General features: G+C 35.0%; 1 protein-coding gene across 3 annotated transcripts in view; it reads right to left on the reverse strand.

The window, feature by feature from the left end:
- Positions 1-6737: 6737 nt before the first annotated feature.
- The window catches only part of LOC145978341 (uncharacterized), a 353763-nt gene continuing 344922 nt past the window's right edge, over positions 6738-15578 (reverse strand). For all 3 annotated transcript variants that reach the window (XM_083110928.1, XM_083110927.1, XM_083110929.1), the window contains one exon: positions 6738-10746. In XM_083110928.1, coding sequence (XP_082967054.1) covers positions 9336-10746 — 1411 coding nt within the window. In that variant the 3' untranslated portion in view covers positions 6738-9335. The remainder of the gene's footprint in view (positions 10747-15578) is intronic.

Here is a 15578-nt window from a genome sequence, read left to right on the forward strand (position 1 = left end):
TGGTACACATACAGGTTAAATGATAGCATATGGCAAAACGTAATACATAAAAAGTTTTGTCTTTTGTTAGTCAGTTTCTAAATCTCAAATGACACGAGCATTCAAATTGCCTGCTGATTGGAAATTTACGATTTCTTTTTTCATGTTTTTCAAATTAATTATAGGTGATATTCACAAATATGAAAAAAAAAAATGCATTTTCTTGTAAGGACAATCAAAATTGCATACCTTAAATGAAGGGTACAATCAATGTGAGCTTTCGTCATTCAGATGGTGATTTCCTATTTTCAATGTGGATTTGTACTATAACCGATGGTGCAACAGCTTATGCATAACTACCAACTGCTGGCCTCACTCACACATGCCTTAGCTGGTTACGGGGTGACGTGTGGTCAGCATGGAAACCCATTGAACGTTGTTGTAGGTTTTCTATGACCAGGTTATGCTACTGTCGTAACTTCCAATTTCCGCACGATGGTGGGTGGCCACTGGTCTCATACACAGGCCAAAATCTTACGAGAAAAGTTGTTACGCTTCCTCCAAGCCAGGAGACTCGAGCCTGCACGCGTCCCGTAGCCCAAAGCCTGATGTCTTACACTGCACCACCATGGTGCAAGATGGATTTGCATTATAATTCACATAAGTAGGCATGCATGTAGATCAAAACTAGCCTTCAGGTTATGGAAAGAGACACTTCTCAAGTACAGGTATGGTAATTTGATTGTAAGACCTTACCAGTTGAACGGACACAACATTTGACAGGGCAGCACTTGACAAATACAGAGACAAAGAATTGTGAGTTTTCCCCACATGCAACTTTTTTTACAAACTTGTATGCACACACACATGTGTGTGTGTGTACAGAATGAAGAACTTCGACAATATCCATGCACTTACCCATATGCCAGATACATTGGACAATCATCTACAAACTTCCTGTTAGTCACTTTTAGGTTTGGTCTAATGTATGAACTGATTACCTAGGATACAACAAAATAAAATGTTTACAATAATTGAGATACATTATTGACAACAATCAACTAAGGTGAAAATAACTGGGGAAAAAAATAAACCACATATTTACGCATTTACTTGGCACAATCAAATTACATGAATTATAACTTTATATTCTTAAAAATATTAATTGTTTCACCAAGTTACACGTTATTCATAGAAATATCAAATTGGTAAAAATTATCAGCAAACTTACTGATGATATGTCTACTATCAGCTGACAACGATAGAGAATCAATTAGTCTGCCACCTTCCTTAATATATATTCAATTTGTTGGTTTGAATTGTTGTTTTAAGTTCACTTTATGTACAGATAGGCTAATCGGGACTGGACCTACAGTTTAAAGTAGGATCCGAACCACTATGCAATGTCCTCCACCGGGTATTGAATAATATATATCCTCCATACATGAAAGAATGTAAAATGTAGACATAACCAGTACAGAACTGAACCTCAAACATTTGTTGCAAGATACCTGGGTAGCAGGCTCGGGTTTAGAAACAGAACAATTGAAATGTGATACTGGCGAACCCATAGCAATAGCCCAAAATCATGGCAATTCAACACCAATGATAAATACCTGAATTACTTGTTTGAAAACTGAATTTGCAAAAATGAAAAATACTTCAATATTTGGGAAACAGAATGGCATATTCTTGACTGACGACACATTTAATTGTTTAACATAAACTTTCTCTAAATCTTCTCATAATAATCATCATCATCATTATAATTAATTTGTTTAAATTGTTTATCTGCTTCAGTAAGATTCTAGAATAAGCACTAGTAAGAGAATAGAAAAAAATGTTCTCATTGCCTTACAATAATAATGCTAATATGAAAGCTATTTATTTACCTTCACAACATGTGATTTATTAAACATTCAATCATTCAATTATTATACTTTTTTCATTTAATTATAATGCTGCTGCAATAAAAGTATTTTTTATAGTTACAAGATATATTATCAAGACTGTACTTGCACAAGTTGTATTAAAAGAAATTGAAGGTGTTACATTCCTCTATTATATGATAAGAGGACGAAGTGAAATAAAATTTGAGATTGCTGTTAATTTTTGGAAAATATCAGTACCGCATCCGATTTAATTTTTAATTACATGTTTTAAAAGGCACATTCTGTAATAGGATTATTTTTATTTTGTTCTGCTTGCTTATTTTTTAATTATATACATGCAGACTGAAAGTACAAAAACTATTTAATAGTGTGCTATGCATTTGTAAAACAAATTGTGTATTGAAAAGTATACATTTTTGAAATCTCATTACATTCTAATAGAAATTATAATGGATTATATATTTACGCCACACCAGTTTTTAAACAGATTGTTCCATGAGAGTATTGGTAATACTATACATGTACTCAACATCCAGTTTTTTCTTGTAAATTTTTTTATGGAATCTAATGATTGATAATATGTTTGTATCTTGAATTCCTTATGTAACATTTGTGTGTGATATTTTTGTTAAACAAAATGAATAAAAGTTTTTTTTTGTCTGAAAATCAGTTTCACTGATTTAGTTGGGTGATTACTACAATTGAAATCAGTTCCTTTACTATTTAGAGCATCCAGCACATGTATATTTTAGTAAAGATGTATATTCTGTGTCACAAGAAGGAAAATAAGAAGAGTGACTACACCTACAGGACAGAGTAAGAAATTTAGATTTCCTTTCAGTCTCGCTGATTGAAGTGACCAGATGCAAACGTCATTTTCAAATACTTTGCACTCAATACATGCTAAAAAAAAGTGTCGCCTTAGTTAAGGCTTAGATTATGAAGTCTTTAATAGGGCTGAGCCGATTTCGATTATCGGTTGGAATTCATTTACCGATACTTTTCCGACAGTTTTGTCTTTCACGGATTCTAATTATCCTGGAAATTATACAAAATTCAAAGTTTCTATTTATTTTGCAACACTTTTGTGCAAAAAAGAAATGAATTTTGTGATAACATGTAATTTAATATTCTAATGAAATTCATGAACATTTTGAAGCAAAAATCTTAGATGCATATAACAAGAGTGGAAAACTTACACACTGATATTAATCAAACTTTGAACAACTTTTAGTTATTACAATTTTCAAGTATTGGTATTGGTTCAATGTGGTATCAGCTCAGCCCTAATCTTTAACATAAGATTCTTTGAGATTTATTTAACAATTAATGATGTAACCAAAAATTGACAAGAACTTCAATTAATTTACAATTCGAACTATAATCCTTTCATACGTAATTAACTTTTAGCGGCCCGACAGTCGATATTTCGACCACCAGTGCACAGCAGCAATTAACGTGCCATTTTTTTAAAACTACACACGGTATTTCAGTTCTGTCTTTTTCGATCTTTAGCATACATATGAAGGTATGATAAAATTTCAAAACAATACATTCATTGTTACTACTATTAACAAGTGAAGTTTGAAAAAAGTCTTTATTTTCTCTGTTACCAGCAAATTATTATGGGATAGATTTATATAAGTGACTAATGCCTCAAAACTACTGCATTCTTTTTGAAAAATTTAAATTCTACAAGCAACGTTGAACAATTAAGGATTCAGGGGTGGGTGATGTAGAGGCAAAGGACCGATTGCTGAAATTTGTCCCGACCCTGTGTTAGCACACGGCAGCAATTAATGTGCCATTTCCTGAAAACTATACACTATTTCAGTTGTCTTATTGTTAATTAGTTTACGTCTAAAGGTATTACATACTCGAATTACAAAACACTACATTCATTGTTACTATTATTAACAAGCGTCGTTTGAAAAAGCCCTTTGTTTACCTTTTGTTACTATGTGATAAATTGAAGATGTAACTCCAACAACTGCATCTTTTTGAACAATTTAAATTCTAAATGTAAGAATGAGTAAAAAGCAACATTTTAAGTACCATCCAACAATTAAGGGTTCAGGGGGGAAGCATGGGCAAAGGCCCATATTTCAAAATTTTCCGTAACTACACAACATTTCTGAACCCTGAAATTTTAGTTGTTTTTTTTCCAAAGTTGCAGCAAATTTGCTCCATCCATAGGGCTGATGCTAGAAGCGAAATTCCAGACATTGTCCCAAAGCTGGCAACACTGCTGCTTTTTATAATTTCATTTTTTACTCAAGAAGTATCAGTTCGAATCCTGACCCGGGCATGGATGTTTGTGAGTGTCCATTCATCAATTCCATCATGTAATCACTCATCCCCATCTTCGCAAATAAGCCAAAAGTGGCACAAAAAGTGAAGTAAAACAAATCAATCAACGAAACTTTGCACAGTTGTAGGAATGTACCACCGCTACATGGTTTGAGGGGACAGGAGTGCACCATATGTAATTTTTTTTTTAAATCAACTTTCTAATTTTTCTTCTCCTTTAAGACTAATTAGTGGGAGGTACAATGTATACATTTTACCTCCGCTAAAAGCCCTGTCTTTAAGAAAGAAATTCTTGCGACAATTAGTTCTCCAGTTACGATTTTATTTGTACTTCGTGGCAAGTTTGAAATAGCCCCGGCTTCAACGAGAATACAGGCATGCAAGAGTTCCGGCCTCTAAAGGTTAACCATAAATTATATTTCCACAACCACTTTTTGTAGATGCAAAATACGTAACTGTTATTTTTAGTGGTTTTTTTTATTTTATTTGACATTTCGTTCAGGTTTCCCAGACTTTTTTTCAAGCTACACTAAGATATACACATACAACACAACCTCACATGGGTAGTCACTCTGCTCTGAAGTAGAATACACTGACTATAATAAAAACCACTAAAAATAACTGTTAGATTATTTTGCATTGTTACTATTAATTCTATACTTAAGATACAGTATGTAACATTGTTATTCGTACAGATAGAATTTCCGAGGAAAAAGTGTCATATCTACTAGTAAATATAATCATTTTCATATGTAACTGGAAATTAATGTTAATGAAGGTTTCACCAACAAATGTCAATAAAAATGTATGTTCAAAGTGTATAAACAGATCATATAATTTGTGTGAAAAGAGAAAAACATGCTGTTTCATGCAACATTGTTATTCGTACAGGCAAGAGTTTCAATCTTCCTTGCATACAGCGCCACCACTATTCGGGCGATTTCGTTCACTTTGCAACTTCGTAACAAGTTTGAACATGCAGGCACACTCCCCGGCAAGCTGTAGGCCTATCGTCTATCTATCAGCGTGTTCGAAATGGGCAAGGTGAAGGAACTTGGTTCCAATCTGAAGGATGTTATTATAAATTTGGCCCTTAGATGTTATTCGTTAAGAAAAATTGGACAAAGTCAATAAATCACACTCCACAGTTCAATACATAGTAAACAAATTTGGAGAGGAAGGTTCAACACAGAGTGTGCCGAGAAAACCAAAAGAGAGAGATGGTTGAATAACCGTGATGAACGCTTTATTTTAAAAAGAGTGCGAACTAAGTGTTCCTCAGTTACGACCGTTAGTAGAAAATGTTGCTGGCAAGATGATGTCCGATCAAACTGTCCGACGTGCCTTGTGGAAGCATGGATATCATGACAGAATACCACGAAAGAGGCCGTATGTAAATAAGGTGAATCGCAGAAATAGACTTTCATTCGCGAAAGAGCACATCCACAAGGACCAGGAATTTTGGGATAGTGTCATATGGTCAGACGAGTCCAAGATTAATATATATGAGTCAGATGGGATAAATTGGGTCTGGGTCACAGTTCCAACAGTTAAACACGGTGGTGGGTCATTAATGATTTGAGGCTGTATGTCATCCAAATGTGTTTGTACCATCCAGTTTATTGATGGTATCATGTATGCATATGTCTATTTGGACATATTGAAGAACAATGTAAATCAGAGTCCCCCAAAAATGGACATGCCCCCCATCTACAGATTCCAACAAGACAATGACAGTAAGCATAAGGCACGAGTTAACATGAATTGGCTAATATGAAATGTGCCCAAACTACTACAAACACCAGCTCAAAGTCCAGACTTAAATCCCATTGAGCATTTATGGGCAATTTTAAAGAGGCGAGTCCATAATGCAGGCGTCAAGTCCAAACAATAGTTGAAAACTGTTGTGCAGGCCGAGTGGAATAAAATAAGCTCTGAAACATGTCAGAAACTGGTTAATTCTATGAAGAACAGGTGTCAAGCAGTAATTAAAGCCAAAGGATACGCATCAAAGTATTAGAGTTGTAAGTCAATTTGCTCTGAATATACTTTTTCCTTTTATATTATTATGCATATAAATCCTATGTAAGACATTTACTTTGCACTGTAAAAGGGCAGATGCCTGTTGTGCGCAGGATAATAAATAAATAAATAAATAAAGTGTACGAATAGAAAAGTTGTACAAAAAATGGCATGTTTCTCTTTCAGTTTCATATAATTTATTATTGTCGTTGGTTATACAGAATTTAGGTAAGATTTTATGTTCCTAATGATATTAGTTATTCAATTGTAAAGAAACAATTTCAAAAGAGTGTATTTCCTTTCAGATATTAAAGCATCTTCTTTGAAAATCCGTGTGTACGAATAAGAATGTTACATACTGTAGAAACCAATTTCGCATAACCGATTTTAATAATATTTTTTCCCCAATTGTAATAATAGCTACACTACGTACATGCTAGGGGAAAACCCCACAATAGTCAGAAAAACAGTCCATTACAACAAAATATATACATATATTTGTGAATATATATAATACATCAAAATATAATTTCATATAAGCTTTTAAATAAAAAAGAAATTATTTAACAAGTCAAGCTATATTTTGTAATTCAAAATAATCACACATAATATAAATATATATTACTATCTGTGTGTGCGTTTCTTCATTTCATGTCTCTTAAAGGGTATGTCCTAAAAAAAATTAAATGCATGAAAAATGTAACACCTTGGAGTTAAAAAGAGACAACTATTTACTGTACCAATGGTGGTGGGTGGTCTTTGAACTTCTTAGCTCATAGACATAGGCGTAACTTGGCAGGGGGGCACTTGCCCCCCAAAATTTTCAGGTTACTATATTTTAGGGATGGGCCGATACCGATAAAGTACCGATATCAAATTTACCGATATTCTACCGATCCGATATAAAATTAAAATGGCCCTTGAAGAACCTCAAAGGTTCATTGACCTCCATAATAAATGTGTGTTTCAAGGTGAATGCAGTGAAAAACAAATTGCATTTTTAGAAATTAGGGCATGGAGATTATCCATAAAAATTACAAAATGCCAGAATTTTGCACTAAATTATCAGATATTTATTGATATATCGGATCGGTAAAATAATCGGTAATTTTACCGATATGCCTATATCAACCGATACCGATAGAGTACCGATTAATCGGTACCATCCCTACTATATTTAAAAATTAAGGTACTTTTGTTAACCTCCTGGAACCTGAGTATCAAAGTATTAAAGAGTATATTTTATGATTGCATGAATGTAAGTTATTTTGGGAAAGAGTTCTGGACTTCTTACGGGATGGAAAACTTGTCGATACTGCCTCCCAAAGTCGCAAATTTCATTCTGCCCCTGAAAGTTAAGTCCCAAGACTGATTATTCTGCCCCTGGAAGTTAAGTCCTAAATTTGATTCTCCCCCTGCCATATTTAAGTTCCCAAGTTCAATTTTGCCCCTCCAAAGTTGGCCCCAAGTTACGCCCATATTCATAGATACCAACCCTGTGAACATTTTTCATGCACAAAATAAAACTAAGGTAATAACTTAAAAAACCTAATTTTAATAAATTTAATTTTCGATATTACAACTCTTTTAACTATGCAGGAGAAAGTTTTCAGTGGTCTGTGAAATTATGAAAGTTTCAATCCTTAAAAAGTTCACAAACTTTGTTCAACGACTTAAGAAAAACTGACACAAAAGTGACACTCACACTCTTATAGAATATCACAGCACACTCTTCCTAACATCAACCCTTTGTTTTGTTTCTCGAGCATTATTGGAGAGTTTTGCTTGTTGTTTCCAGTGTAGCCTCACACTTTTGATCAAAACATTTCAAGCGGTGTTAGTTTTTCACTGTTATGTTACTTTATAACTGTGATACTGATAAATATGTAATGTACACTACTGCATTTACAATATACAGTATCATGAAAATAGCACAAGCAAATCTAGAGCTACTGAAAATTCATGGAAATTTAGTATAATACGCTGGAAAAATTTGATTAAATCTTTTTTTTCTAATTTAACCTTTCATTTTCTCTGGTATCGGTTATCTTCTTCTAACTGTGCCTATATCAAGATGGAATAGCAATATTTTACTTCTTGCGAAGGCCCCTAACCATTCCACTCAAAATACAACAAATAAAACAAAATTCAAATCTCTACAAAAGCCCACAGTTTAATAAAATACCAATTAAACATATAAAACTTGTATTGCTTTGTACTTCAGGCATGTTATGCCTTTATAAATTACCTGGTTATTGTACAGTAACAGACACTTGTGGGTTGAAACAATCCCATTAACTTTATGGAATCATTACAAACCAGAAGTACACGTGACTGTACCAACCATTCTGAAGTTTGTGTACATCTGTTAAAGGTTTGAACGAATAATGTTAAAGTTTGTTTGAAGTTAATTAGATCCTGACTTATATCAAACGGGATCCTAAACTGAAATTTGCCTCAAGCTGAATTTAAAATTACTCCTTGAAAAATAAAGAAAAAAAATATATTACTAATAATTATATTCATATAGAAATGGATGTAGGAATTTCAAAAATATCCACATGTCCATACAAGTCGTAGTATTGGGTTACGTGGAATAATTTAGTGGACAAATTTGGCAGATATTATTTCAATTTTACTTCATCCTTTTGTACTAATTTGGAATGAACTAGTAGTTTCAACTTGGATCAGGGTCAGTGAAAATGCTCCTGCAGGGAAATAAACTTTGACCTTTCAGTAACAGTGACTTCAGAAAACCTGTTTAATCATTTACATCCCGCAACACACACACACACACAGATAGGTTTTTATAAGTATAAGATGCAACAGAACACATACAATCCACTGAAGATTGTTTAAAACTAAAAAGAATGCCATGGTTCTTATAAATGGAAGACATTTTTGAAAACTATCTTTTCCAAAATAACTCTGAAATTTAGCCAGCCCTTATGACTGAATGATCGATCATAACACATGAAACAACTAATATTTCAAGAGGAATTCCTGAGAATGAGATTCAATGAGCTGAGCCTACTTGCCACAGTCACACTATGACAAGATGTTCATTCATGGAAGAAAATAAATATCACAGTATTTGTTATATTCACGTTATCTAGTCAAATATCATATATTTTAATTTTCCATTGTATTTTTAAGTATTTCTTCCCTATGGTAAAGTTTATAATGCAACGAACGTGCACTACGCTGCCTGAAATGCATACTACAGAATTTACAAGGAACAGGCTTTTCGCCAGTGTGCGTCCTGATATGATCAACCAGGCGATCGTTTGTTAAGAAAAGTCTTCCGCACACGAAACACAGGAATTTCTTCTCCATATGTATCTCGTAATGCTTCGAGAAATCTTTCCTGTTATTGAAAACTTTGCTGCACGTATCGCAAATGAAGGTTTTATCGTAATATCCATTGTGCCACTGCATGTGACTCTTGTATTTGGAGATTCCGGAAAATCTTCTTCCGCATTTTCCACAGACCCACGGACTCTGGTCGTGCACCGCCGACAAGTGTTTGAGAAGCAGACGTGACTTCACCATTTCGCCACACAACTCGCACAGTTTGCAGCTACCACTTTCGATATTGTGCTGCATCCGAAAATGCTTTATTAACTTGGTTCTTGACGACAATACATCTCCACACGTATCACAGCGGAACACTTTCCTCAGCTTAGGTTTTGTTGTAGAAATATTCCTTTTCGTTTCTTGCAAATGGTGATTCAAATGAGTTTTGAAATCTGAGAAAGCATGGTACATTTTATTACACTGCTTGCATTTGTACCTCTTATATTTCCTCAGCGCAGGATCAAAAATCACCGAAAGCCGCTTTGATCCAAAGCAATCAGAGATGGAACTTAAATCTGAAAATCTACTGTCAATTCTTTCAGACTGTTTCGCAAAAGGATCATCGTACTGAATCTTCCTCATATTTACAGAGTTACCACAGTCTAAATCAATACTCTGAACTGGTGCATCTGTATTACTTGCAACAGGTAACACACACTCCAAAGTATCATCTACATAACTTTGTTCATTTCTTACTGCTTCAGACACACGTGGCTCACTGGCTTCGAAACGAAGAGCCTGCTTTTGTCGGGCAACACGTTTTGCTCCACCGTACCTCTTCACCTGTCCGCTTCGCAACACCAATGGAGAAACACTAGTAATGTTCACAATATTTCCTCCATTTGCTACCATTGTCGGAACTGATTCAGTGCTAAATTGTTGTACGTTGAATGAATCTTGCAGGAAGGGAGGAATGATGATATAAGATGGGAGCAACACATTGTTTGGCATCCCGGTGGCAATCGTGTATGAATTCACACATACATTATTCTCTGCAAGATTATTGTAAGTGTTGTTAGTCTGTATTGATGTTTCAAACCTTGGTCCAAACTGTACAGGTGGAACACTCGGAAGCTGCAAACGACTGTTCATTACATCGGCACTTCTCTCATACTGTCCATTACTATTAGGACTGTTGGGAACATCTGGCTTCAAGTTCTGGGAATGTATGGTGTTTGATGATATCCTGAAAAGTGAAGTTGAATATCATCTTCAGCCAATAATAATAGGAATTATACATACATAATGTGTGTGTGTGAAAAATATGAAGAAAATAGCAGACACTAAAAAAAAATCCAATTTTCATGGCCACACGTTACATCATAAGGCATAGGCAAAATATGGTGTGAACAGAAATCAAAATTGGACCTGCACGGTTGTCAGGTCAATATTGAAGATTTTGGTTGGGAAAGATACTGGGTGACCTTGTGTATGGTTGATACATAAGCCCCTGAGGTATTGGTGGATTGGAGAAACCGGTGATCATCATCACCCAGAAGCACTTGTTGAGGTGATATTATAGTGGCCACTCTAGGACCATAACAAAATTCAAGTATAATTCCCGGTTTTCAAGGCGAACTTCCCAAAAATGCAAGGGTACAAGCAGATGTTTTCTCTATTTCAGCCTTAGGTATTACCTACCGTCTCTCACCACCCACACACACATAAACACAAAAATATATTAACAGTATAAAGGGTCTGTGCAATTCCAATTTATCCAAAAATTATAATTCAATTCAATGAATATATAATATTTAATTTAAGGTGCGGAGTTTGCATTTGCCATTTCACATACTCAGACTCGAAATACATCTACAAACACAAGTCACAAATTTTACGGAATATACTAATCTACAAAAAATTGTTAATTCTGTAGCAATTTCAAACTCAAATTTACCTAATCAATTCTACATATGTTGCAATATTCTTCCGTCTGCCAGATAGATTGTTCTGCAAAGCAAACGGATTGAGACTAAATTGTGAAAAACTTGCCTCTGAGCATTAATATAAATTCAATGGGAGTTGGATTAATAAAATTTGAATTTTTTCACGTCTACGGAGAAACATTCACGTAGAATTCACACAATTCCCAGAGAGTAGCCATTATGTCTGTTGGTGTGGATGGCTACAGTGATCTCCAGGTTGAGTAGAAGAGAGATGAGGTGCAGAAAGTAAACTTGCCTGGTATTGTGAATCTGGAGAGATGATGAGAACTGGACAAGCCTTACGCTACCATTTTGTGGTTGCATTTGTGAGTTGGAGGGTGCTGGAATGTTTTGGAGGTTGAGGCGACTTGGAAGCAACCTTGGACTTGACAGGAAAAACATCTGGTGTCACTATCACTGTGAAAAATGAGGAGGGAATGTAGGGTGTGTTTCAGTGTGTTGATGTGAGGAGCGATACTGGGTGATGAGTAAATCATGTTCATTTAGAATATGTGTAACATATTTAAAAATAAGAAAAAGAGAACATACTTACTTAACAATGTCATTACTTATTAAGAAATTATTACATGCAAAGAAGTGAGAATTTTTTCTGTTAGATTAAAGAATGCCATAAGTAGGGCTCGGAAGTTGAAGACCTGTAAATTGTCAAAAAAAAACTTATAAAAAGAACTAAAAATATCAAAAAAGGACCTAAAAACGGAAAAAAGGACGTATAAATGTGATCCAAATTAATTAATAACTTCGGTTTTAATTACATATTTAATGAATAAAAAAATACAAAATTCTGGTGGTATGGAACACACAGTGCAAAAAAACTATATGAATGGCCTACAATGACCCAAAATGAACATATATTATGTTGGGCCTTGTCTTCGGATAGTAGGAAAAAAAAAAAGATTTTTCCTCAACTTCCGAGCCCTAGCCATAAGCACTGAAAACTACCAAAATTTCACAATACCTGACACACAGCATACTTAAAAAAAATAATTGTATCTCCGAATTCCCCTCAGAACAATGAATTTTTTTTCCCAGTGTGTGATCTACAATGCTTTTCAAATTTCTGAATTTGACCATCAACCTTTGGCCAAGAGTTAAGTTCACTTCATGCCAATTGATTGATTTGGTGTTTTCAGTCAACTTTATGCACAGTAAGGCTAATCGGGACTGGACTGGACTTACAGTTTAAAGTGGGATACGAACCACCATGTGCCTCCACTGGGTATCGAACCCAGGACCCCTTGATTACAAGGGGGACAACTCTACCACTGTGCAATCGGGGAGGCCCTCACTTCAAGTCAACTTTACATGTAGATAAGTTAATTGGGACTATAAGGTGGGATCAGAACCACTGGGGATTGAACTTGGGACCTCTTGATTACAAGGCAACAGTGTTACCACTATGCCATTAGAGATGTCCCTGTAATGTTTGAAAATAACTATCAGACAATTGTGTAATAAAATTTACTGACATGATGGGAAATTTGGGGAAGGGGTGAACATAAATATTGCAAGCGGACGTAACTGTTATCTTAGTGCACAAACTTTGAATATAACATGCTATCATGTATTAAGAAATTCAGCATCATGTAATTAATCCTCAAATTCAACAAAATATTTTTTCTATTACATGTAGAAATTGCGTTGCATTATGCAACAAGAATTCTTGTATGAATATGCTTTTCTTACCATGTGTTTAACTTTTCAAATTTACTATAACCACAACCAGTGTGCTTTCTTTCTGTCAAGTTGGTTTGCTCCTGTACATCATACGAACTACTCAAAACACTGAAGTACAGGGTGTTCATAAAGTTCCGGTACCATTACAAAAAAACATAGCTCGGAAACTACATGCAATAGAACAATCAAAGCATGGATATACTTCCAGCCAACCATAATTTTTCAACAAGATGGGGCACCCCCTCATTGGGCCAAGGATGCTCGAGGTCTTCTGGATAGGCATTTCCCTGCCAAGTGGATAGGCCGTGATGTACCTATTCCCTGGCCACTGAGCTCTCCTAATATCACACCCTCGGATTTCTTCTTCTGAGGGTATGTCAAAGATTGTGTTTACCGCCCTCCTGTTCCAGATGTAGCTACTCTTCGAAGAAGAATAATGGAGAATATCCTGTTACTGGTGATATGCTGGGGCGTGTATGGGCAGAAGTGGATTACCGCCTTGATGTTCTGAGAGCAACTAGAGGGGCGCACATTGAGGTGTACGGCATATAAACGTGGAGAGTTGTAGCTCATTTTGCAATCAACAGGATTCTTCTATTGCATGCAGTTTCCGAGCTGTGTTTTTGTTATGGTACCAGGACATTATGAACACCCTGTATATTCATAAATAACCACCTATAAAAAGGTGCTGGTATGGCGCACTGTTGCGTACCAACAGGTAAAAAAGCCTCATCATAAATACTGTCATAACTTTGGAAGGTGACTCCTCACCTGGTGTTCAAAGTGAACCACTTTTCCCAGCAAGAATGAACACTCGAGTCATTTATTAGTTGAGCTACAGAGGTGATAGAACCACGATGGAATGAGAGTAGGGACGTCCACAGGTGAAATTTTGAAGACCCTCCAGAAGCTTTGAATCTTCAAGGTGTTCATATATTGCACTATTCAGCATTTCAGTGAATGACAGGGATGGATACACACCATACGGACTGTGCAACTGGTGAATTCAGTGACAGTGAACATTTTCAAAATGTCCATGTTTCATATATTACAAAGTGACCTAGGACTGAAAGCTTACAAATGATGCACAGTCACTTGGAGGAGTCTGTTCACTGATAAAAAAAATGTTTACTATTTAGGAGATTTTCAACTCACAAAATGCCAGGGAGTACGCAACAAGTTCATGAGAAGCTAGTGCGAAGACTCGAAGGTTCAACATCCTGCTTCAATCATGATGTTATGGATGGGGGTAGCTATAATGGCAGCAATGAACCCCATTTCTGCAAGGGGCAAAAAAAAAACGGCTTAAGTGTACCAGAAGACAATGGTCAAGGATCTCAGGAATCGAGTTTTCAGCAGGATTCTGCACCAGCTCATAAGGCTCGAACAACCCTGAGTAGGCAGTGGAACGTTTTCCTCTTGATACAGTGAGTGGCCGCAGAGACTTAGGGCATGTGTGCAGGCAAAAGGTGGTTTTGAACAATGAATAGTGCTTTGTGTACACAATATATCCGTATAACACACATCCGTGAGATATTACGATATCTTAAAGTATCTCCTATTTCATTCAAAACCTTCACGGTATTTAAGCTAACACTGACAGTATTTATGCTAAGACTGAGTATATGATGAATCAGAGGACCAGAATATACATTAACTCTGGTAATCAATATTCTCTGCAGATTATTTTACACTTTATTTTGCAATATAGACTTAAATATTTTTAACAGGCAATTTCATTTCAAATCATACAGGTAAGTAATACATGTGTCACTTTCGAATTTCAAAATCAGCTGAAAAAAATATGTGTTAAAGGAGCACATGACACATGACCAAAAATAAAATATTTTCCATTTCTGATGATTTGTTACAGTGTTACAAGCTCACAAAGAAAGATGTTATTTGATAAAAAAAATAATGCAGAAGGGAAATTATGCAATTTTCAAACCACTATAAAACAAAAACAAAATAAGTAGAGACTTGAGGTATCCTTTATTTGAAAGCTTGTCCAAAGCTCTTCCAAAACCTTAATAAGGAATATATTTATGAAACTCTAAAATTAAAAATCAAAATATGAAAATTTCAAAATTTTCTGTTCTATTTTTAAAGTGACATGAGTTTTGCGGCGATAATAGAATATGGAAGTTGAACTAACTATTTGGAATGCCATTTCTGCACTAACTTCTAAAGTTATGTAGAAAATTCTTTGTAAAATCATTTCCTTAAAAAACACCCATCTCAAAATTTCTGAAAATTGTACAATTGAGAAAATTTTGAAATTTTTGTATTTTGATTTTTAATTTTAGAGTTGAAAAGGGTTTTATAAATATATTGCTTAACCATTTTTTTTGTTTTATAGTAGTTTGAAAATTGCATTATTTCCCCTTCCGCAATT

This window comes from Lepisma saccharinum, chromosome 24 (assembly GCF_977018435.1).
Source record: "Lepisma saccharinum chromosome 24, izLepSacc3.1, whole genome shotgun sequence".
Taxonomy (NCBI): domain Eukaryota; kingdom Metazoa; phylum Arthropoda; class Insecta; order Zygentoma; family Lepismatidae; genus Lepisma; species Lepisma saccharinum.